The sequence below is a fragment of the Aythya marila genome, assembly GCF_965140915.1.
Source record: "Aythya marila genome assembly, chromosome: 3".
Taxonomy (NCBI): Eukaryota; Metazoa; Chordata; class Aves; order Anseriformes; family Anatidae; genus Aythya; species Aythya marila.
This window is the reverse complement of record NC_139044.1, coordinates 71110720-71134963: the sequence shown is the minus strand read 5'-3', so window position 1 is coordinate 71134963 and position 24244 is coordinate 71110720. Positions and strand designations below refer to the sequence as shown.

The 24244-nt window shown below is 46.1% G+C and overlaps 1 protein-coding gene across 9 annotated transcripts in view; it reads left to right on the top strand.

Annotated features, from left to right (window-relative positions):
- SESN1 (sestrin 1) overlaps nt 1–24244 on the top strand; it is a 70657-nt gene that overhangs the window by 41985 nt on the left and 4428 nt on the right. For 3 of the 9 annotated variants that reach the window (XM_082756950.1, XM_082756949.1, XM_082756951.1), the window contains exons 2-5: nt 19513–19578; nt 20477–20677; nt 21596–21778; nt 22996–23226. In XM_082756950.1, coding sequence (XP_082613076.1) covers nt 19513–19578; nt 20477–20677; nt 21596–21778; nt 22996–23226 — 681 coding nt within the window. Of the gene's footprint in view, nt 1–14510; nt 14571–16476; nt 16556–17445; nt 18199–19512; nt 19579–19835; nt 20022–20058; nt 20213–20476; nt 20678–21595; nt 21779–22995; nt 23227–24244 lie in introns of those variants that run through there. The other 6 variants (XM_082756954.1, XM_082756953.1, XM_082756952.1 and 3 more) reach the window with 6 other exon arrangements.

The window sequence follows — 24244 nt, the reverse complement described above, 5'->3', positions numbered from 1 at the left end:
CAGTAAAACTGCATTTTAAAGATTAACTTTGTGGTCGTAAAAGTTAGGAAAGTATATCTCCAACAGAATCAGTGTTTTCTGTGGTTTATACCAATACAGCAAGCAAGCTGATTAGCTGTTTGAATCTCCCTGGGGCTATTGTATGTTGATGTTCTTCATTTCCACCCTAGGTTTGCATGAAGGTAATGTACTCTCAAATACCCACGGCTTGCTTGTTTGTTTCTTAAATATAACTCTGCTTCCCAGTGGAATAGCTGTCTCTTTCCACAAGTAATACTCCGGTTATATTTACCTAATGGTTTGCACGATCCCTTGGAGAAGAGCATAAGCTGATAAACATCGCAGATAAGTCATCAGGATATGTTTACAGCATGTTTTGTGGTGCCCTGTTGGGGACACCTGAACTAGCTCTGACAGGCAGGTGTGGCGCAGGGAAGGGAAGGGAAGGATGAGGAGAGAAGCTCAGGTCCCAACACCACTGCTCTTCTCTTAGTGCCCTGCGCTGAGATGGACATGGTGCTGACCAAGCTGGCTTGTTGAGCTGTGCTCATCAGTGCTGTGTGTCATGGCTAAATAGTCCTCATGCGGATCAGTGGCCTGGATTCTTAGAGGGCTCTTTCATAAGGCCCTTATTGTAGCCTGGATGAGACCAAAGGAAGCAAACGAAATGTTCAGCTATGTTACAGGCTATGGAAAGCAAGACAAGACGTGGCATTGTACCTTTTCACCTTGAATGCTCTTTAGCTTTGGCTCTCTTACAAAGGGCTCATCAGAAATAGGCAACTTAGGTTACCAGAATAGGCTGGAGTTTGGAGTGAAGATGAGAAAGGGAGGGATTAATGAATTAAAAGAACAAATTGCATGCTCCGGTCTTCTTATTCTAAGAAGTGGTACAGAAATTTAAAGCTGTAACAACCTTTGTGTAAAGCAGAATACTTCTGAGGCAAGGAAAAAAAAAATTAAACCAAAAAAAAACACATTAAAGCCTGGTTCTTATCTCCCACCCACTCCTCCTCCCAGAAATCCCCACTTGCCTCCCCCATTGTCAATATTTACACGAGTTGTATTGAGGTACAGTTTTAAGTCTAGCAGAGAACAGCAAGATCATCAGTTACGTAAAGGAGGGAAAACACCTAATGGTTAGAGCATGCCTGGACAGACTCTGGCAATTTATGCCTTTTTGGTACCTGCTAGCTGTACCTGCTGGGGATGGTAAATGATGATTTTCAGTGTGTAGCTTTAAAAGGGGGGAGTGAGGAGGGAAGGGACAATATAGCTCAAAGCACTCTACAAGCATTAAATAGTCCAAACACAGAGCCCACCTCACCGGCTGTATGTAAGGCAGCCTGTTTTATCCCCACCGTGTGCCAGGAGACGGGAACACAGATAAGGCTAAACAGCATGTACAGAATTCAAGGTCACAGTTTCTTTTGACTTCCTTATCTGTGCAGGCTTGATTGGCTTTTAATCCTTCTTAAATGGGCCGTTTAAATCCCATCAACACCGTTTATAAAGGGAGAATTTTTCATAACTCAGCCATACTCAAGCAGACAGTTTGCAAATGGCTCCTGAATTCAGTAAATCTCTCAGTGTTGCCAGCTGCCCACTACTTGTTGCCTATTGAAAGTCTTTGGATCTCTTTTTATTTGGGGACTTAACTGTTTATGTTAAACTGTGGTAACTGGTACTCCTATATCATTTGTCACTGGCCTGTAGTGTTAATTGCAAAGGTAATGATAGTTGGATGTCTCTGAAAATCTAGGTGAGAATTAGAGACTCTTTGTAATTGTGCTTTATTGTGTTTATTCTGAAGTGAAGAAATCAAGAAAGGCATCTGGATTTTCTTTCTGTAATTTTATTAACAAACAAGGTTATCTTTAAATAATGCTGCTGGGTTTAGGAGATAATTATAATAAAATCCATTGAGTTGCACTGAAGACTGATTTTTTTTCTTTACCACTGCCATGTGAACCCATGATGTAACCAGCTGGAATAGTCCCAAGCTTGGGTGAGTGTTTGTCCAAAGAGAGAAAACAAATACAGTAGCTGTGGTGGAAGGAATAGATAGGCCACTTTTTTTTTTTTTTTTTTTTTCCCACATTGACTTTGTGTGTTTCTGTTTGCAAGCAGCTCTGCTTAATAATAGAACTGACAGCGCCATTCGAGCAGCTGAATCTGTCTGCAGAGTTTATACAGCAAACCTACAGCCCATTGGGAAGGATTTAGCTGCAATTTGATCACACTCTGATAAAATCTTTGTTTTTGTGAGATTCCTGCCCAGTCTTTCACTACTCGAAACTTGAGTGAAGTTACCGTGTTTAGCAATCTCATGCCAAACCTTATCCCCCCAAACTGCTTCCAGGCTGAGGGACGTGGTTTCCGCTCATCGCTGATACACTACCCAGCGACTTATGGAGCTGCTGTCCTGGGTGAGTATGTACAGTCCCTGTGCTAAGGGGGACTGGACTGTCATGAAATCAGATAGGCAGAGGGATGCTTTTCCCTAGGAGTCCTTGGCTCTTTCTCCATCTCCCCATCTAAGGTCTGGTTTGTCATCTTTCAGTTCCAGAAACTGCCTTTTGTCCCTAATGGATCCAGCTGTCAGACAGCGGGCAAGAGTGCGGCCTGATTTCTTCTTTGAAGGTGGTGTACAGGGAGAGTTTTCAGTCTCTCCTTTCAGAGCTCTTCTGAGGTGGAAGGAAGCTGCGGTGTGAAACTGGCTGAAACTCAGTCTGCACTTCGGGACCTCATGCGAGTTTCAGGTTCATGATAACGTGCTCAAACCCAGGGAACTTCTGCCAGCCTCTGTGCTTCCTGGGGCAGCGCAGACGTTTCGATTTGTGCCTTTGATAGTGAGCCACCAGCAAAATAATAACTTGCTCTTGTAGAGCTAGAGATCTCATGGCAACAGCAGCAGCCTGTGGCATAGCAAAAATTGGACTCTCCCACACCTTGAAGTGGGGTCTTTGCAGGTGAAGGCTTAGAGGAGTACTCGGGGCCTACTTTGCTTGTGGGCATTTTCCTGGAGCTTTAGTGTGGCACCTCAGCACCTTGTAGTTCTCATGTCATGGAAGAGCTGAGCTGTCCTAGAAGGAAGCAGTGAGGGCAAGAGAGACTGAAAACAGTAGAAAAATGTTATACCAATTTCTGCCAGTATTGCCTGGTTTCGTATGTTACTGTGTGTTTCTATGCCTGCTAGGACTCGGCTAAGCTCTGAAGGGAGGACTAAATCTAGACTGAATCTAAAGCCCTGCTGTTCTCTGGAGGTTTTCATCCCTTTGAGATGTCTGCTTTGGTAACTGGTCTTTCTGTTCTGAATTTTGTGACTGAGTTTGCTGGAGGAGCTTCTTACCAGGAAAGGACATGGTGTACAGGCACTACCAGTATATGTGTGTTAAGGTCATGCATACATGCACAGGTCGGTGCCATCTACCTGTAAAGAGTTCCACTATCTACATTTAATGCATATTTAAGCAGATGTAACTTTCTATTGCATAAAATAGACCCCATGAACCTGGGGGCTTGCTGAAAAGTCTCTGTGCACTCATCTGAGTCTGCTCTCTGTGTTTGGCTGTATGAGGCACTTTTCAACAATACCAAGCAAAGCAAAAAAAGTTGGAAAACAAATTCAAAGCATGGAACAGATGTACTAATTCCTAGAAGAAACGTAATTGAGAAATTAACTGAAAACCTTGGAAGCATTTGTTCTGGGTGTTTCCCAACCCACTGTGACACTCAAGCTGGGCTAAGGGCACCTAAGATGGACTCCTCCGCTCGATGTGAGCTGTTGTTTATAAGCGGCAAGCCACGGAGGTTTAAGTCTTTCCCCCACACAAACTGAATGCTTTCCAGGGTAACATACACAATGCACTTCTGTAGCACTGGACGCTGTTACCAGACTAAAAATACATGCTGTTTCTCCTGGCAGTTCACTTAAATCTTCCAATCTAATTTGTTGACTCCAGTTGCCTTCGTCTTCCTTTCACAACGTGCTGATAGCTACAGACTTGCTGAGCGGCTACCCACTCCCTTTGCCCCCCGAGACAACCGGGAACAACACGGGGGTAAAGGTTGTAGGTGGTGTGATCAGGAAGTTCACGTTAGTGTCACACGCAATAGTGTAATCTTTTTTTTTTTTTTTTTTTTTTTTTTTTGTGAGGAGAGGAGGAAAACCATGTTTTTTTCCTCTCAGGGAAAGAGACTTGTGTAATACATGGGAGAAGAAGGGGTACAGCTGTGTTCCTTCAAATCTGATGGTGAACAAAATAGCAGGATAAATGCCATCAGCATTTAGTTGATACTTTGCTAGCTGACAGAAAAAACACGGAATGCATTCGCTTTTATAGCAGGATTTATTTGCTGTTTGAAAACCATGATGTGAAGTGTTGTTACTTGATTCTGTCAACAAACTGTTTATAAGAAAGAAAAAAAAGAAACAGTTCTCATGATGTTTGAATTTTATACCTTTTTTTTTAACCATGCATAACTTAGTTATGTTATTAGTAGGATACTCAAATGCGAACTTGAGATACTTTAAAAAGAGTGGAGGAGGCATCTACTTGCCAAATTCAGACTCCTGCTTCTCCTGCAGCTCATGATGACATCCCTGCCTCTTAAATAAGCTTCAGGCCTGTCCATGCTCTGTGTGCTTGGGATTGAGCATGTTTTCAGCTGGTGCTGACTGAGGATCATTAGTTGATAACTCTCAACGTGATGTTGATTGCTTGAAGACACTTTACTTGGACACCTCCGTGTCCAGCCTTCCTTAGTGTGGTACTTTTTTTCTACAAGTTTTGCGTGGTGACTTGTTTGTGGCTATTCCCTCTTTTTTAATAGCTGCAGAAATGTCAAAAAGCTGGCACGCAGGGCAGCGGCATAGCAGGCTGGAGGATGACTGGAGCCCCAGTACCTTTTGGTCGGTCACTATCCAGATGCCGTCTTAACTTACCCCCTCTTGGAGAGGATCTTGGGATTCTTCTATAGTCAGAGCTGGCTTTGGGCCATCTACCCCATAACATGCTTGTTGCTTATGGCCGGGCAGGCCCGTCTGTGCTCGAGGATTGTAGTGCCCCTCTCGTGGGGAACTTGTGGCCGGTGAGGCTTTCTTAAAACAAAGGAGCATTTGTTGATATAGAGAGCAACAATTCAGAGGCAAGAATATTGAGCCAAAAATCTAAATGTATGTTTTGTTTTATGTGAACGGCTGTCTTGTTATGAGGCTGAGCAGACAGTTGTGTTGTTTTTTTCACCAGCCAGTGCCCTTGCAGGGAGTCACTCTGGTGTTAGGACCCCATAAATAGCTCTGTCATTACCCACACACATTCCTGTGCCTTCCACCCCTCCTGCAAGACTGTACAGACAATGGGAAAAAGCAATTTGGCCATTTGGGGCTTCTGGTGGTTAGAAAGCCTCTGTAAAATGGCTGCTATGTGCATACACCCAGGCGTCTGATGTGTTTGGGACACGTTCAGACTGACTGGACCTGCCATACTGGGATGGCCAGGCAGTGCCTGGTGACCTAGGTGCATGCTGGATGCACTCGAGTTACTTTTCGTATTTTTACAGTCACAAAATTTGTTGAGCTAGCATCACATATGCTCAGCTGCCTGGGCTGAGCCCGCGTTCCCATCCAGAAATACAGGGCCCCTATCTGATGGTTTCTTAAACTGAGGCTCTCTGTGGGAACCAGCCTGTCTCAAGCTTCTTTCTTCTCCTTTCTGTCACTTGGAGCAGCTGTTAGGACAGTTTGTCCACTAGCTATATGTGAAGCAGGGCAAAGTCCACCACTCCTAACATATTTACTCTACAAGTTATATGGGGGTTATCTTCCTTTCCTGTTCAGGTCAGCTTAGGCGTGGCCAGACGATGAATTTTGATTGCTTGTACAAGACCATTTCCCTCAGCCAGGGCAACGTTGCTGCCAGAATCAACCTGAGGTCTCAAGTGGCCCTGATATAAACATTCCCTCCCAGTAATGTCTTGATTGTATTTCAACAAAAGAATTAATGCAACCCAGCTATTAAGAAAGTGCTTGCCTGTGCATGTAATGCTGCTGCGTTAGTCTTCTGGAGCCCTGAGAACAAACTTACTGTAGAAAACGTGGCCCTTGGTTGTGAAAGAAAAGGAAGAATACAGATGATCTTGCAATATGAGTTCAAGGGGTGTAGGGCTTTATTCATTTATTCTTACAAAGCAGAGAGTCAGCCTCTTAGAAACAACATTCACGCTCTTATTTTATTTTTTAAACCCTTCAGGTCATCAGATCAAGTTGGAGCCAGTTCACAACTGATCAGAAATCATGGCTATCGAATGGGCACATGCCTGCTGTACCCAGAGCTGCTGGTCTTTAATGCTGTCCTAGCAAAAATCCTGCCTTAGCCTGGGGTTCCTTCTTGTTTGCCACAGCTGTAGCTGCCCTTCTGGATCCTGATGCAAGCTCTGGGCTTCACCTGCAGGCTGTAGACACTCACACACCTTGCCTTAGTAAATTGACTCCCACCAGGCTTTAGCCAGGTGATCCTCAGTAGAGCCTGGTTCTTGAGTCAGCCCTGCCAGACTTTGCTGGTTGAAATCCTAATGCACACCCCATTTCTCTGTGAGCCCCAGGCCTAGGCCCACCCCAATGACTTCTCCTGGACTCAGCTCAGTCCTGTTTTAGCCATCACGCAGTGATCCCTGACAACTCCAGACCTAAGCTATGCCAAGTCATTCCATATTAGCTGCAGCTCCAGGAGTCAGACACTGGCCCTTGGTGGCTACAATCCTAACCTGGGTTAGACTCAGCCATCCTTGTTGGTGAAAAGTGTGATAGTACGTGTAATTTTTTTTCATTTTTTTTTTCAAGTCAAATTTCACATTGGCATAAACCATTTGCTGCTCTTGAAACTTGTCTTTTAAAAGGGGAAATACATTTACATAAGTAAATGCAAATAGTTAGGGCCTGTTTTTTTCCAGAATAAAGAAATAAGTGATTTTTGTGGCAGTCTTGTCTCATGAGTAGTAGTTAGAAGGTAAGAAATAGGGGACAGGTATGATTTGTAGCTTTATTGACACAATGAGAGGGTTTTTGAACGGTATAGCTTCATGTCCTGTAGACCAGATTTGTGAGATCAAATGTCAACTGTAAACACCAGAGCCCTTTTTTAAGGCTATGATCCCTATTTTAATACTCTCTTAGTGTGTGCTTAGTATTGTATGTGTGCATTTGTATTTATTTACTCGTACTTATCCCAGAATTCCTCTGACATTTGAAAATACCATAAATCAGGCTTTAATGTTCTCGTGATTGCAAAAATATTGATTCTGCTATGGAAACCTGAGAGCATTGTGTCTTTTTGTGGCATGCCTGCTGTACATATTTTATGTGTGGTTTCAGTGCATTTGAATCTGAGGGGCTACCCGTACAATGCTGGCCTTTCTCAAGACTTTTGAAGTGTATCATATGGGTGAAATGCTGGACAGTAATTAGGGTGGTCCAGCAATGGTAGGTGGCCTTTAGTCTCTCACAATAGCAACGGATTTAAAATTATAATTGTTAATAGTGGTTTTATGGCTAAATTCCCATATTGTGGTTAACTTTGAAAAACAAACAAAAACTGTATTTCAACAGAAAGTGCCAGAATTGGTTTCAAGCCTGCTTTGACTTCGGTCCAGTTGCAAATACATCTTTGAGAAGGTAGGTGGGTGACGGCAAGGACAGATCCACAGTTTAAATGTCACCGATGCAGGCAGCAGGATCGCAAAGCCCAGAAAAGTCTGTGGTTTTGTTGAGATCCCAAGCAGCGCAGTTGCAGAAATCTTCCTGTGATTTTCTGGTTGTCCCGCAGGGACCCAAAGCCTCTGTGGCCAGCAGTAAAGGGCTGAGGTGGCCGTGGAGGTAGGAGGGCAAGGAGGTGGTCCTGCAGGCAGCTCAGTGGCAGGCCAGGCTGTCCCAGGTGCCCCGGAGGAGCTCTCCAAGCTCGGGACAGCTCCAGGATTTAGGAAGATGGGCTGTACCCCAGGGACTTGCAGCACCCAGAGGATGGTCTGTTTTCTTTACTGCTGTAATTAGACATCAGGAGATGTTCTTCCACAATGATGTGCTTAACTTGTTGCCAACACAATGTTCTGAAGGAGTTGACAAATCCTATAATATTGTTGTACTTGGCTCTGTGTATTAAACAAATACGGAGACAGAATCAATCTTGAGGAACTTACAACCGTAAAACATCAAGAGAGGTCATTACAGAAGATGCTAGGAAAATAAAGCTTTATAGGTATTTAGATTTTTTTTTTTCCTAATAAAGATCTGATGGTTTTCTCCAAGCTCACAAACTCAGATAAATACTGCATGCTATTTGGGTCACAGCTAGACCATGGAAAACTGAAAATAAAAAGTGTTTTTTAGTGTTCCCCCCCACCATCTGCAGCTCTGGGCTGTATTGGGCACGTGCCTGAAAGTAGCAAGTCTAAGAAAGCCACAAAACAGTTCCCCAAACTGCTGTTACTGATATAAGGGCTCCTGAATCTCTTGTGGTACTTCCCATATTCGTTTGGTATTGTTTCACTTGATTTTATCTCACTTCAACAACCAAGCTGTAGAAAAAGAGTTGAAAACCTTGAAGTGCATTAAATGACATGACACGCTTTTACTGCATTATATTCTTCTTGATTTATTTTCACGGGGAAAGCATTGAATTTATGGGGGGAAAAAAAAAAAAAAAAGAAAAGAAAAAGGAAGAAAACCGGTTAGGTTTTGGCTGTAGTGTGAGATTAAGGGTGGACTCAAAGAAGTGCAACTGTAATAAGCATTTTATAAACAGCCAGTTTATAAAAAGGCTCTGGGTCGCTTGCTGTCATGGTCTCACCCAATTCCAGTACATCAGGTTAGCACTAGTACTCCTTCAGGTGTTTTGTCTGTTTGTTTTGTTTTTCTCAGCGCTTGCTGTTGTGTCTGACGTCTGTCAGAAGCTAATAGTGAGCTGCCTTTCAGTGCTTTCGTTTCTGTTTTCATACAAGGACTATTTCCAAGGTCAAATGTAGTTCTAAAAAAGTAGAAAAACTCACTCGGGGGTGATTCAGCTCATCTTCCCTTGCTTCGGAGATGCAGGTTTGCAGTGTGTAACAGGTTTTGTTTGCAGTGGATCACCCAGAGTGATAAGGCAACTTCCATCCCTGTAGGAGGGGCGTTCCAACAGCACCTTTACACGGCAGTGGTGGAGCACTGTCTGACAGCATTCCAGCTAGGGTAACAAATAAGGTATTGCATGGCCTCCGTGCTCTTAATTGAATCAATTATGAGGGCTCGGAGTTGCAGGAATTTCCCAAGGGTGAATTTTCACTCAACCGAGAAAGGATATTTGTCCCTTTCCAGTGTTCATTTTGGGGACAGAGCGCCTGAGAAAAGAGAGTAAAATGGATCCCAGCTCCAAGGAGCTGTTGTGGGTGTTGGTGTGACCTGGCAGTTTGGTAACTGAAGTGGAGAGCAGAGACCTCTTTAGACAAAACCGGTGCTAGACGGTTATAAATTCAGCGTTCTTTTTCTTGAATGAACTCCAAATGCACTCTTATTAAATGAGTTTTGTTTTCAACTTCGATGTTTATGTAGTCTTGAGAAAGACTGCGGAGTGGCTGGCAGCCTGCAGATGCTCTGCTCCCCAGAGAGTGGCAATGTGCAGCTGGACAGCTGATCCCCTCGCCTTACACCCTCTCCTCTGAAAGATCAGCAGTTACCAGCGAGTTACCAAGGTCAGTTTTGGAGCTGGTTAATACAGACTTTCCACCTGGGAGAGCTGTGCCTAAGCGGGGAGATGTTAACCAGAGTATTCTTGCGTGGTGCACAAGCCCCAAGCCACCTCAGAAGAAAGAGCCCACTTTGCTAACATGGGATGTTCACAGCAAGCCAGATGAACAACTTCGGTAGTTCACTGGCTGGTTATCAGCCTAGGAGGAGCTGTGTACCCTTACGAAAAGGGGAAAGGATAATCTGGTAAAACATTCTTTCAGTCTGCTAATCTTTAGAAACACATCTTTAATCTACCTAGTTGGAGTAGTCTTAGAAACCCTAAATCCGGTTTTGTGCCAAAGCGTGAATAATCTCAAGATCTCAACTTCTTGTAGCTCCCTAAACTTCGTACTTCTGCTACCTAATGACTGCAGAAGGGGATGTTAAATTTGGGCAAGCTCTGAGGGGGAGGAAAAAAACAAAGCAACAACTTGTGGTTTAGAGGTGGGGCTGAACTGTCGAAATCTAATCACAGGCAGAAATTGCTAGAAGAAGAATGACTGTTTGGGGATGGGGGGCATAAGAGTCCTGAGTGACAAACCAAATAGTTCAGGGAGCAGATAGAGGCATTGGAGATGCTGGAGCTTGGTGAGTTGAAGGCAGTGAGAGCAGCTCAGATGTAAGAGCTGAGCCTTGCAGCTCGGTAAGCTGGGAGAAAAGAGGCTGGGGCTGCAGTGGGCTAGGAGTTACCTGCTTTGTAATTACTCACAAAAACCCTTTATTACTTGCAAGTCATTTGCGCATTAGGGTTGAAGGTGTTGCCATTAAGAAAGCAGCATGTAAATAAGAGCTGTAAACAGAGAAGTTGCATTTCAGGGATGCACATGGTGGACAAGAACAGACAATAAATATTGTCTCTTAATAGTGTAAAATGTTCAGTCTTAGCCTTACATTCCTAAAGACTGCAAGGTGGAAAGCTTCTGTAAATTGGTCTGATCTTATTTCCTGATGTGGCCGATTTTCAGCCTTTTGTTCTCCTAAACAACTTGTTTTTGTCCCTGCTGTAAAGGTATCAGGTGCAGTGCCGTTCCTAAGGGCTGGTCCCTTTTGACACACACAGCAAGAATTCAGGCTCAGGTATGCACAAAGAATACAGTTTACCTTCCTCCCTAGAGTTATGCGCTGATGCTAATAATAGAGTGCAATTTTTTTGGAGACTGACAGATCAGATTGTTAAGTTTAAGTAAAAAAGAACGCTTTGAAATACTGATCAATTTTTCTTGACCCGCTGATGGGCTGATAGAGTCTCCTATTTAATTTAAATTCTTTCATCGCTGTAATTAGTGGTTCAATTGCTGCGCCTCCCCTCCTGTTATCATGATAAAGATTTTTGCTATTTTAGAAATAACAAGCGTATAATAAAGGGATAGAAGAGATTAGGAGATATGTTTGAAATTTGTTATGAAAAGGGTAGTGGCTGTGGACAGCCAGGAACGAGAGGAATCCACAGGGAAACGTTCAGAGCTGCTGCTGTGGGGCTGCTCAGTCATTGCCGAGGCACCTGGCGACTTCCTTGAGGCACCAGATGAGGCAGAGCTGCTCGAGCTGTTCTTCTTGAAGAGATCATTGCCCCCGTGCTCTTTGCACTGCTGCTTTGCTAGGGGTCATTGCCCCCTGGGATTTGTTTGTGGCTAGGAGCGCCTAACCTCTGTCAATCAAAATGTGCTAAAAATTGCCCAAATAATACAAGAAAAGAAATTTAAGAAACAAAACAAGTCCTGAGTCATTTGGACTGTAAGCATCCCGGTGTGAAGCTGGGTGGAAGAGCCCCTTCACCTCTGCAGGCCCCAACATCTTGGGCTGTCAGTTGAAGCTGGGAGACAGCACCCTCAGCCACTGCCTTATGGAAGAAAACACAACAATGCAGTTCAAAGAACTAAAGCAAATCAGGTACCTCAGAGCACCAAGGAACTCCTTGTTTGCCTTTGTAAATATTTCTGGGAAAGAATTGTCCGATCGTCCTCTGAGCTGCTAATTGGATGTCCAGCGCGGAGCAGCACCAGGCGTTTGGAGTGCTCCTGCTTGGATAACTTTCCTATGGAAAGAATTTGAGATGCTGGCTTGCCAGTTCTTCAGAGTCATCTGTTTGTGCTGAACTTTCCTCAAAAAGTCGCCCTATTAGACTCAAATGGCCCTGCTCCAAGTCACAGAGGGTAAGCTCAGACGTGTGTTTGCAGGATCAGGCTTTTCACATCGTAACTGATTGGTCTCTTCATAGCTTCTCTATTACACTTCCTTCACTGCAGCAACAAGGAAAGCTTGCATTTCTGATGACCAAACCTCGTGAGCACAGATGTCGAGTGCCATCCTTTTATGCAAACAACTTTTATGGAAGTGCCTGCTGAGAAGTATGCTTCCATGCTGTAGGTGCTGCTCGCCTGAGGTGACCCTGTGCCTGTATCTACCATATGCTCTTTCTGGGTGAAAGGAAACTTGGTATCTCCCTATATTCTCACGTTAAATATTTGTTGTTGGTTTTTATGCAAACTGCACCATAGATGTGTCCCCACATCCCCTGGCTGCACGGGATTCTGCGCTCAGAACCCAAACAAGCCTCGTGCCGGCATTGAACCATATTCCTCTTGACATCTCTCATACTATGGGGGGTAGCTCGCCTCGCTAGACCCAGAATGGAAATAATTTCAGCGTGCAGCTGCGTACTGACTTATAGATCAGCTCTTGGCTCCGTTTTGTGCATTCCTTGATCTGGGGAAGCTGCACTTTGGAAATAGTCGTGTGAGCGCTGCTGTGAGACAGCACTTGCAGCAGAGCAGGCTGATGAGCTTCTGCTACAGCAGGGACGTACCTGGGGCCTGAGCAGAGCTTGTGTGCTCAGGCCATATGGGAGAGCTTTTAAGAGCATTATTATTTGTTTGCTACAGCTGTGTGACTTCCTCTTCCCCTTTGGACATGCTTTTTCTGACATGTTGCCACTGCCTTCATCTATCCTGATACAGAAAGCAAAGAACACAGCAGAATTTTCTGCTGTCGAGTTGGCCGTTTCATGGGAGAAAATTTCCCTTGGATGATGTCAGAGAAAAATCTGTATCTACTGAGGTTCTTTGTATAGGAGCAAATATCAGCATAAACAGGCTTCCTCACAAATACTCAGACAAGGCGACCCGCTACAGTGAGGGAAATAGAAAAACATTTCAGGGAACTGAGCGCTGTCCTTTTTAGTTATTTATTTTTCTTCCAAGGACGTTAACAAATTCACTGAAGGGCATTACATTTCATCTGACATCCAGGAAGGCTTCTTAGGGTGAGGCATCTTCGTGCATGTCAACTTTTCAGGCCATTACTCTCTTTTTCAACAGTTTTTTTCTGAGCACCAGCCAGCCCTTTGCCTGTGTTGCAAGAGGAGCCCATTCCTCATCTCTTTGTTAAGTTTTGGCCTGAAGTGAGGAAGTAGCCAGCGGGAATTAAGCAGTGCTCTTCATTAGTTTATTTTATTAGCTCGCAAAACGCAACCCTCCTCGCCAGTGTGGAATTCTTCTTCTTTTTCCATGCTTCTATTGAGCACTTTATGAAGTGCAAGCAGGTATGACACACGCTTCATTTCTTCTGGAGAAACAGGGCAGCATAAAACCAAGTCCCCCAGTAAGGAGCTGTGGCACTTGCACATCTCTGGGTAATTTAATGTGGTACTGCAAAGCCTTTGGAAGCAGAGCATCCTTCCACTCTGCTGAGTTAACTGTGTAGCCCAGAGAGGAGGCAGTAGCTGGAAAGTGGAGAAAAAAAAGAAAGCTTTGAAAGCTTTAGCATCAGAAATTGTTCCCCTGACAGCCCTGACCTTGGTGTTTTCTGCATTTGGCTGCAGGATTCATACACCCATACCAGAAGCCACCAATGAAGGGTTTTTCAGCGTTCAGTTTTGCATTTAAAGGAGTAAAGTTCAGTGTCGTGGAATTTCCCTGCTTTCTTGTTACCAGATAGCTTGCTAGAGCTCAAGATTGAGTCTGGGGCATTGCAAAGCATAGGCAGGAGCCTTCATCCCCCAGGGGACTGTGTCAGAGCTGTCCTGGCCTCCTCCACTCTAAACTGCAACTTCTCTTTGTGTCTGTCATTTTATTTTAATTCACAATATTCAGTGGAACATGATATAACACACTTCAGCTCCGTAAACCCTAGATTGCTTTGGAAGATGAGAAAAACTCAGGGCGTCTGGTTCAGAGGCGTGTTTCTGTTGAGCTGATGGCTAGCCTAACATCCCACCCCAGCAGAGGTGGGAGATGGCAGGCAGCTGGCAGCGCGTCCAGCCCCGGGGGGGGCAGCGGGAGAAGCACAGGCTGCAGCAAACAAAGGCCGAGTGTTTTGCTGATGTGATTGCAAAACATATGTTTGCCCGGGACTGTTATGATCTTGGGAATAGGCGCGAGGCCAAATTTCTGAAGCAGCAGCACAAATATCTGCGAAATGTTAGCCTCCCGCCACGGCTGGGTTTAGCAGGCGGTGAGGGAAGGTGGTGAAATGAGCCGGGGACAGAGATGGTGGCGGTGGTGGTCTCAGAAAGAGGGCTCGGGCTGCCCAGGGGTCAATCCTTGGGGCTGCGTGAGGGGAGGCTGGACGCGGTGCTTGGGGACGTGGGTGGCCCTGGTGGCAGGGGGGCGGCTGGGCAGGGTGATTTTGGAGCCATGACCACGAAAGCCAAGCGGGGGCGCTGCCCGAGGGCTCCAACCTCCCCTCAGCCGGCTCGGGGCCCGCCTCACGGCCGGGGCCCGCCTCACGGGGCGGGCGCTGAGGTGAGGCAGGGCCCGGCCCCGCGCTGCCGGCACAGGCTGGGCCGGGCGGGCGGCGGCAGCGGCAGGTACCGGCGGGGGCTGAGGGGCCGGGGGGAGCGGGGCTGGCCTCGGGCAGGGGGTACAGCGCTGCTTCGGAGCTGGGGTGCCTTGATACCTGTCTGACTCGAGCCCTGCAGCCTGGGCTGTTGATGAAACGCGGTCTTTTAAAGGATGTTGAGGCATCGGGAGAGCGTTCCCGTATTGATTCTTAAAGGGTTTTAATTAATATAGGAGGAAAACGCGCTCGGTAAAGCAGCAGTTTGGCTGCTGTGCGCTGACAGCGCTTTGGAGCTTGCTCGCAGGTCTCCGTGCGTGTGCGGGCATGGCCAGGGCTCGGGCTGAGGGACACCTCCGGGGGACCCAGGGAGTGGAAGCGGCGTTTGGGGTACGTGGGCATCTGGGGACTGCTATTATGGGACCTTAATAACAGTCGGGGTCGGTTTGAGAGAGACACAGCGATTGCACAGGCTTCTGGATTACATCAGTGAGCAAAAGAGGAAAAACTGCCTGGTTTGGTTAGCCCTGCGTTTAGAAACTGTAGTGCTCATGAGCTGTGGTGTTTTTTTGTTTGTTTGTTTGCTTGTTTGTTTGTTTTGAGATAAAATAATTTCCTTTTAATCCCTACTCTTTGTTTCTTAATCCATCTGCTTGCAAAAGCTACCCATCCGATAAGGTAGCCACACGAGCAGGACCAAAAATACATCTTTTAGGCTGAGTACGCACCAGCATGGTGCTAAGAGCACAGGGAGAGCAAAATAACTTGTCCTGTGAGCCCAGCCTGGCAGCCGTTGTCATTAAGATCTAAACGAGGAGTCTCAGACTTCGTGGGCTGTCAGTGGCACCAGCAGAGATCTCGCTGTCGGTGACCTTTAAAGGGGAAGCAGGAACCAGACAGAGCGAGGGCAGCAGCAGCCTCCCAGACGGGTAAGTGCCAAAGCCGCCCTTGGAGAGGCAGTGCCAGCATCTCGGACACGGAGGTCCTTTGGGTCTTGTTAGCCTAAAAGAGTGTAAAGCTCTAACTGAATGTTTTTAATGTCTGCTGCAGATGCCACAGCATCCTAAACTGAATTTCCAGCACTGGCACAGTGGAAAAGTGGGGGGATTAAGTCTACCGGGGAATTGTGCTGAAGAGGTTTGAACCCACAAGTCGTTTATTGTGCTGTACTTAACCCTGAGCTTGGATAGGAATGTGCTTAGATTACATAAAATGACCACTGGCCGTCTAGGGAAAAGTTACCCACAAAAAACATCACCTCAGACTCATTTCCCTCTGTATACCTGTGCTGATTCATTTATATTGCATTAAGGAATGGGACTTCCATAAAATTTTGTTTGAGTCGAGCAGTGCTTAGTGGTTAGTCAGGATACAGATGATTCGGGTGAAGATGTTAATCCAAGCGTGGTTTAGTGAGGTAAATTGATAATTCTCTTTTCACTTCGCATGTGGCTTGTCTGTGACAAAATGTTCTGTTCTGGCTGTTTCGAGGGGCTGAAGTGGGTATATAGATCAGCATCTCCGGGAGATACAGCATTTGATATTGGTGCTGATGGTACTTGAGGGGAGCAAAATGACTCATTGTGTTTTAACCCAGGCAAGCAGTCTGAAGATTGTGGTTCACGGTTAGTGCTCAGCTGGTGAATCCTGAATTACCGAAAATCAGAAGTTTGGTGGCTGTCACTGTACTCGTCTGACCGAACCATGATTGAGTTCTGGGAGAAGTTTGGTGATAAGAGGCAGAGCTTTAGCTGCCAGGAGCTGGTAGCAGGGATCTGAAAAAACATTTAGGCTCAACTACGGAGCAGTAGCTGTAGCTGGGGTTACGTGGCTGTTCCTGGTCTCAAAGCCCTGCATCCCTGCACGTAGCTCAACTCTGCTTCAGTATTTCTAGGTGGAATTTCTCACATTGGGTGTCTGCTTAGCAGTGACTTTTTTTTTTCTTGTTTTGAAAAGGTTCAAAACCAAAGTAGATGATGATCTGTTACAAACAGCACTGAGAACATCGTCCCTCAGGTATTAAAATGCATCTCCTAAGCATTTGCAATTCAATTTTGCATCTCAAGCTTTTACTTCCATTTGATAGGAGTGCTGTTCTTGACAAGATACTCTAAAAATTTACCTAAAAACAGGCTGGATTGACAGTGTTAAGCTACAGAAAAGCTGTAAGTAGAGTGAGTTTCTACATGCTGATGGATTTTTAAGTGGCCTTTGCTCTGCATATCTGTGCATGCCGTACAGATTTTGGGCTCAGTTGGCATCATGGAGTTAGATAAATGGAGTGAGAGATGGGTGAGAGAGAGTGGTAACTGGGAAGCTTAATTAAGTTTGCAGACTTGTCTCATTAACTCCTCTGCCTGCATTCTGAAGAGCTGTTTCTTGGTGTAGATTTGCATAAAACACATATTTCCTGGTCGAGAAGTCTCCGAACAGACACGGTCTGATGGTTAGGGCATTAGCCTGTGACTTGTGACCTCATCTTAAGCCATTGGTCTTCCTGTACCAGCCTCGGGTAGACACCCAGCTTCTGCGTTTCTCCTTTTTTGTCTAAGGGGGAGATATTACACTTGGTTGACTCTGCAGGACACAGGAGAGAGGTGCCCTTCCCGTGATTTCTGAGGGAGCCTCCTCCAGCCCAGCGACACAGCATTTGTACAGCTGCAGCCGCCCGCGGTGGATTATCGCTACGAGGTCTTACTTGCACATCAAGCCTCAGTTGTGGTCGGCTTTCTGCTGAGCTCGGAGCTGGATTCAGCTGCGGAGTTCCTGGTTGGAATGGAAGCGGCGCGGCAAGGTTAACAAAGGAGGAAAGAAGCCAGGAGAAGCTTGGTGGGGAAACCGCAGCGCTGAGGTCACCGGTGCGCAACCTGATGGGCTGGAATCACATGAAAGCCGCTTCGGCTTTTGTCAGAAGCAAAATAAATGTTGGTTGTTTGCATCTGCTGCTCGGCCTGGCCCCTGGCTCCTTCGCCGAGTGCTTGTTGGTGTCCTGTGAGGGGTGTCCTTGCCAGGAGGCAGAGGGGCAGGGGTGCTGCAGGTGGCTTGGGAGGTGGCTCGTCCTCCGAAGGAAAGGCTGGAGGGAGGTGTGTCTAGGATGGATATCTTTGGAAGGCATCGTGGAGCTTGGAAATAGAGCAAAAAAACAAAGGAAGGTCCTCCGGGAGTGTTCTGGGCGTTATTTCTGGGCTGTCTGTGTCATGTCAAAGCGTTGGGGTGCCATCAGCCATCATTTGAACCCCTGCCATCATTTCAGGGCCTGAGGAAAACAAGGCGACTTCTTCAGCCCCCCAGGAAGCCCAACGTCACTTTGCAGAGAGGGCTCGCTTTTTATTTTAGCGTTGCCTTCCTAACGCTGCCAGTTCTGTGCAGCGTAAACACAGCAGTTTGGCCCCGGCGTGCTTTAAAAAATGTAACACGTATCGACGTGGATGTGTTTCAGATTGCTGGGCAAAATAGATCAGCGGTCGCCTCGCCTTGTGTCTGAAAATTTATTTTTTCTTCTTCCTTGTAACTCCCCTGGGACAGGGCCGACTGAAACGCAGTTGTTCAGGAATTAAACTTCAAGGTGTTGCTCTTGGAGTGGCTGAGCTGGCAGACAACTGCAGGCATCTGCGAAATTACCCGACGTGTACCGCCGGTCCCTCTGCTGTCATTTGCATGTAAGGTGTTTCTCTAATTTGCTAGCGCGGCTGCAGCTGGGGTAAGAAGCTGCAATATTACTGAGGAAGAGTGATAGGAAGCTTGGGGGAGAGAGGGCTTTTAAGAAATGAATCCAAGTGGCAGTGCTGTAGCACCTCAGCTGACAAGCAGGGTGTGTTTGTGAATGTCAGGAGGAGGAAAAAGCCCCATCACAACCCGTAGTGGGATATCCTGTGGGATACCTGAAAGGGCTGCTGAGAGCTGGTTTTTGGCCTCCATTTACCCTGTAAGAGAAATGAGGGCTGCTGATTTAGGTCTGAGAGGTGCTGGAGGCCGGTGGAGTCTGGTGAGCTTCGGTAGCTCTGAGATGGATCCGTGCTGGTTGTTTCCAGCCTTCAGAAGCTGGTTTTTAGTCTTAGTGGAAAATTCAGGGAACGGGAACTGATGAGTAAAATTGCTTCTCGTGCGATGAACTCGTGCAAATAGAAACCTCAGCTAAGGACAAAAGGTGCACTAGTAAGTGAGAGCAGTATTGCTTGGCTGTAACAGCCTTCACCTATGTAGCAAAACTTAAATTTGGCTTTGGCAGGCAGCTTTTAGGGGCTCTGTCTGCTCTTGAATCCTAAAAGAGCTGTAGGCACCCCTCTGCTCTGTCTCGCCTGCAGTGCCTCAGTACCGCAGGGTGCTCCCCCTCGCCTCCGCGTGAGCCTGAGCAGCTACTTACCCTGTCTTGAAAAGAAAGCCTTGAAAAGAAAGCTGGCGCAGATGTAGATCAGGTACTTTCAGCAGTTTAAGACCTCTTTGAGGTCGGGGGGAAAAAGCAATCTGATTAGGGTTACAGCTGTTTCATTTCCTGACAGATGCACGGAGTGTTATGTGCTTGCTGACTGCGGATGTGCACACATCCATCAGTCTCGTTTTGTATCAGTGGCATAACCGCACAGCAGCCGGCTCTGTACTGAACAACATGTCCCGGACGCCCTGCCAGAATATCTTGCCTCCTGCACAATTTTTCTGTGAACCAGGTTGTGCTGTGCACACACGTATAGCTCTATTTGTGTCTTTTTTTTCTGTGGTCGACAGGGCCTTTGTTGTTGCCGTTTTTGTAGCTTGGAGTGGGGCTGCGCTCTGTAAACAAGTGTGACTGGTCCTCAAGTACTTGCGGAAAAATAATTTGCATTCGTACAAGTGGTACTGGCGAAAGTACCGGTGGCAGAGCACCCCGAGTACCCAAATAAGCTCAGCCCTGAATGGCAAATTCTTGTCTTTCTTGCAGCCGCAGCTAAGAGGCTGTTTATAACCGAGCGCTGAGATGGTGTGTTTTTCTTTTCTAGGAACTTGGAATACGAATTCCTAGACCACTGGGACACGGACCAAGCAGATTCATCCCAGAGAAGGAGGTGTGGTGGTGTTTTCAAGTACACAGTGAACTTTATGCTTTTAAGGAACAGCTCTTTTAGTAGTCACCCACAGTTGGTTTCAGGACAGCTGCTGAACTGCAAAACATTTTCAGTTGCGATCACATTCAGTCCTGGCGAGCCTTTGGCCACGGGTCTGATGTGCAAAGCAACGAGAGCCCGGGGGAGCTCTGGAATAGTTGTGACACCTCCTGCACTGCTCTCTAGCAGCAGAGAAACCCAACACTGCTCTGTGTCAGAGCGTGTGTTTCCCTGTGAACATCCGGATGTAGTTTCCTACTGGTCCCCGAGGTACCTGCCCCTCTGCTCCGGGGTTAGTTTTTCTTGAGCTGCCACCCTGAAGATCTGACAAACTGCCGAGTGCCTGAGCAGTGCTGGGGCTCCTCTCCTGAGCGACTGGTAGGAGAACTTGGAGCAGAGGGCAAGTCAGTAATATGCCTGTGGTTTTCTAGGAATTTCTGAGCCTTAAGCTTCAGTTTCCTTTTATAATTCTCGCTTGTCATCTTAGCTAGCTTTTTATTTTTTTGCTTTTTCTTTCAGTAAAAAATATTTTTTCAGTTAGCTCGCTCTTGATATAATAACTTCAGATGAATTTGGGGCACTCAAGAAACTGAAGGTGAGAGTTAAGGAGAAGTCAGTGTTGCATGAGAGAAAGTATAAAGGCAAAAATCTCTTTGCTGCTGATAAAATCATTTGGGATCCAAATGAGAGGTGCTGAGAGGATCTCCTGCTTGCATTATGTGCACTGATTTAATGCCATTAGGAGAGATATCTTACAATTCCTTTCACTGGGGGCCTGGGTGCTGCGGTAATACTTTTTTTTTCTATTTTATCAGTACTGCTCAGACAATATTATTGATCTCTCTTTCTGTTAACGCAGACCATTCAAGTGGGAAACGAAGACGCCATGATGCACACGCTGTTTGCAGAGTCTTTCGCCACGCTGGGCCGACTGGACAACGTTACCTTGGTGATGGTTTTCCACCCGCAGTACCTCGAAAGCTTTCTGAAAACTCAGCACTATCTGCTGCAGATGGATGGTCCGCTCCCTCTTCATTACCGGCACTACATCGGGATAATGGTATGCTGGAACGTAAAGCAGCGAGCAGAAACAGCCGCTTTGGCAACTGCCTCTGATCTTTTTTAATAGCAGTGTTTTGCAGTTTCTAGTTGGCAGGGCATTTCGTCAGAAGCTAAGGGGAAAAACAGAGTAGGTTTGTTTGTGTCTGTTTTACAAATTGTTTCATAAGATCAGTACTTTATGCTCATAGTTTCGGTAGGAATGCAAGGAAGAGAAAAAAAATCTGTTATAAAAATAAGAGTTGTTTATTCCTGGTTTCCTTAGTATCTCAGAAACTGGTTTTCAAGACAGCTTTTTGTATGCGTGCTCTGTCAAATGCACCTCTCTAACTCGGTAGTCCCATTATCTGCTTCTGAATCTCTGAATTCTGAGCAGGTTTTCTGCCAGAAGTGGCTGATTTTATATTTTTTATAATCTGCTGGTGCAATGGTCAGCAATGGCCTGCTGAAGTTACACTGAAGATTTGCACTGCATCATATTTTGAAGGGAAAAGCATTAATGCTTGAATAAATGACACTGGATCTCTTCTTTGCTGAAAAGCTGCCCTTAGTTCTTTTTGCTCTATGCATTCTGAAACCTGCTTTTCTTTTAGCTGGTAAAGATTTGCCTAGAAGCAGTCTTGATTCCTCTACACCGGAGAGTACTGTGCAGGACACTACAGGTCATAAAATAAATTTATGCCTGGATGTAGGAATGTTGTTCCTGTAGCCAGCATCATTAGAACCTAGACAAATGAGGAATATTTGTGTTATGAGAACAATAATCAAAACAGGCTTTTTTTTTTTTTTTAATTCAGCCTTTGAACACTGCAAGTCTTACTCTTGAATATTTTGAGGAAATGATGACTTGTGGCATTTGTTGTAATGCACCAACTTACTGTCATTGTTTTCTGTACCACAACCGTGTTTTCCTTTTTAGGCTGCAGCAAGACATCAGTGCTCTTACCTTGTTAACCTCCATGTGAATGACTTCCTTCACGTTGGTGGAGACCCTAAATGGTTGAATGGGCTGGAAAATGCACCTCAAAAACTGCAAAATTTGGGAGAACTGAACAAAATGTTGGCTCACCGACCCTGGCTTATCACCAAGGAGCATATCGAGGTAAGTCTTTCATGGAGTAATGTGAATGTACCCTCGTTTTTCAGTAAATGCAGTCTCAGGGTTAAGAGCCAGACAGGGTGAGAGATATTCTGTGTTTCAGATCACTTTCATTTCTGTGTTTAGTCACTGCGATACTGTGTGCACGATGTATCACTTGTGCTAACCCCGTCAAGCTGGCATAATCATTCCTGGTCTCAAACCACAAACCGATGTAATTTATGATAGGCCGCTATTTCAGAATTGGCATGGCAGAATTCTGTTGGTGCGGCGCTGCTGTGGTCAGATGTGCGCTTCCTGAAGTTGGATGCTGGCAGTAACCAGAAATCCCCAAGCACTTCTGAGGCGGTGCCAGGCTGAAGGCAGACCACCATGTGTTTTTTTTTGTCCCAGTATTCGCTGGTTCAAACACTCAGCTTTCAGAGCTCTAATCTCTCCGCAGGCACTTCCGAGTCCCCTGGTGTTTACATCGAAGATAATTTTATTTGGGGGGAAAAAAAGTCAGTACTAAGAACCAACACTTTGGGTGTGCAGCAACAGCAGCTCGCACAGTAGGGGCACCCTAAACGTGGCTACTGGGGTAATTTTCCCTCCCCTGCCCTTTTCTTCACCCATAGCACGGAGGAAGTGGGTGCTGGGACTCGCTCAGCGCTGCCTGCCAGGTGGAGAGCGGAGGCAGGACCCTGGGCTGTGGGGGAGGACACACGCTTTGCCAGGAGGCCTGAACCTCCCACACTTTCCTGCCTGAAGGGGAAGTTGGGGTTTGAAGCTTCTTGTCAAACGCAGAGCATTCCGCCCACGGGGACCGGGCGCAGGGAGCCCAGCCTTGATGCCAGGTTGTTGCACAGCTGATCTGCCAGGAGGTGCCAGGGTTTTCCAAGTCCGTAAAGACAGGTCGAAGAAAGAGGCAACTGTTGTGGTTGCGTCTTCACCAGAGGCATGAAATTTCGACACGAGTCAGTCTGGTTTCAGTGCGAACCGTACGGTGCAAAGCAGAAACCCCAACTGCCTCGATAGCTGCTTTGGGGGCTGGAGAGGGGAGAGAAGTCAGCAGGTGACCTGTTAACAGGACAGCGAGCACGCAGGGAGTTAGGAAGCAATTGTGGATTTTGGAAAGCTAATTTTACCTGTCAAATGCAAGCGCTGATAAATTGCACGAAGGTGGAATTGTTCGAACTCCTTTTTAAACGTAAGGCTTTTGTCTTGCCTTGTTTTTAAAGCAACTTCTGAAGACTGAAGAGAACAGCTGGTCCCTGGCGGAGCTGATCCACGCGGTGGTTCTCCTCACACACTACCACTCCCTGGCTTCCTTCACCTTTGGCTGTGGAATCAGCCCGGAGATCGACTGCGAAGGGGGTCACACCTTCAGGCCACCTTCCGTCAGCAACTACTGCATCTGCGACATGACAAATGGGTACCACGGGGTGGATGACATTCACGCCAGCCCAACTGTGAGTATCTCAGGAACTGTCTGAACACTCTCCTTCAACAGTAGCTTCTTTGTAAACTGAACACACCGAGGTAACCCGTGCAAGCAGCTCTTTTTGTTCAGTGGGATTGATGGCCTAACCTAGCTGAGGACTAACCTGGTGGAAAGGTGTATTTAGGAGGAGCTGAAGTGGCACTGGGGAAAGCTAGCAAAGGAAGAGCCGAAGATACAATCTCTCGTGTCTATTTTTTTGATCTCTTATCTGTTTGCCTATCTGAGGGACTGCTGCTGACCTCAGCTAGATGGTGATACATGACCTGAGTAGCAGTGGCCAGGAAAGCTTTTTATTCCACGTGTGCAGTGGAAACTTGGCTCTTCCTTTGATTCTACTCTTTGATGCCCTGAGGTGTTGGTGGTGCATCACACAACAGATCGCTCACACTTCTCTGACCCTGTGTCTAAAACAGTACTTCCTGCCTGCAGCGCTTGTGCTCGCTGTGCTGCACTTGCTTCCAGTTGGTGAGAAGCATGATGTGAACCGAGCGGTGACAACAGGATATTTTCAATGTAGGTTCCTCGCAGGTTCCTCTACTGTAATAGCGTGGGTGGCACTCAGATCTTGTCAGATCAGCTTGCCGGTTTTCTCAAGGAGCGAGTCGACTGCAAAAGGCAGAGAGAAGAAAAGGGAGAATAATTTAAACTGAAGATAACTTAATTTTGCTTTGTAATGATGGATTTTTACAGGACCAGATACTGAATTAAGAGCATATTGTGGTGGTGTTGAAACAGCTCTTGTGAAGTAAGATTATCTTGCGCTAGCTGTCCTTTGAGGCTTCATTAAATCTGCATTACATTCACTCTTCCTTTCCCTTTCAATATGTTTTCTTCAATACGTGAGCAGAGAAAGGGAAAAATACAGTTGGGTTGTAAATTGTGGTTACTTCCTCTATCAGAATTTCTGTTACAGCCCCTATTTTTTCAGTTGTTGAACATTTAGATTAGATAAAAGAAATCGTTTCAATCTTAGTGTGACAACCACT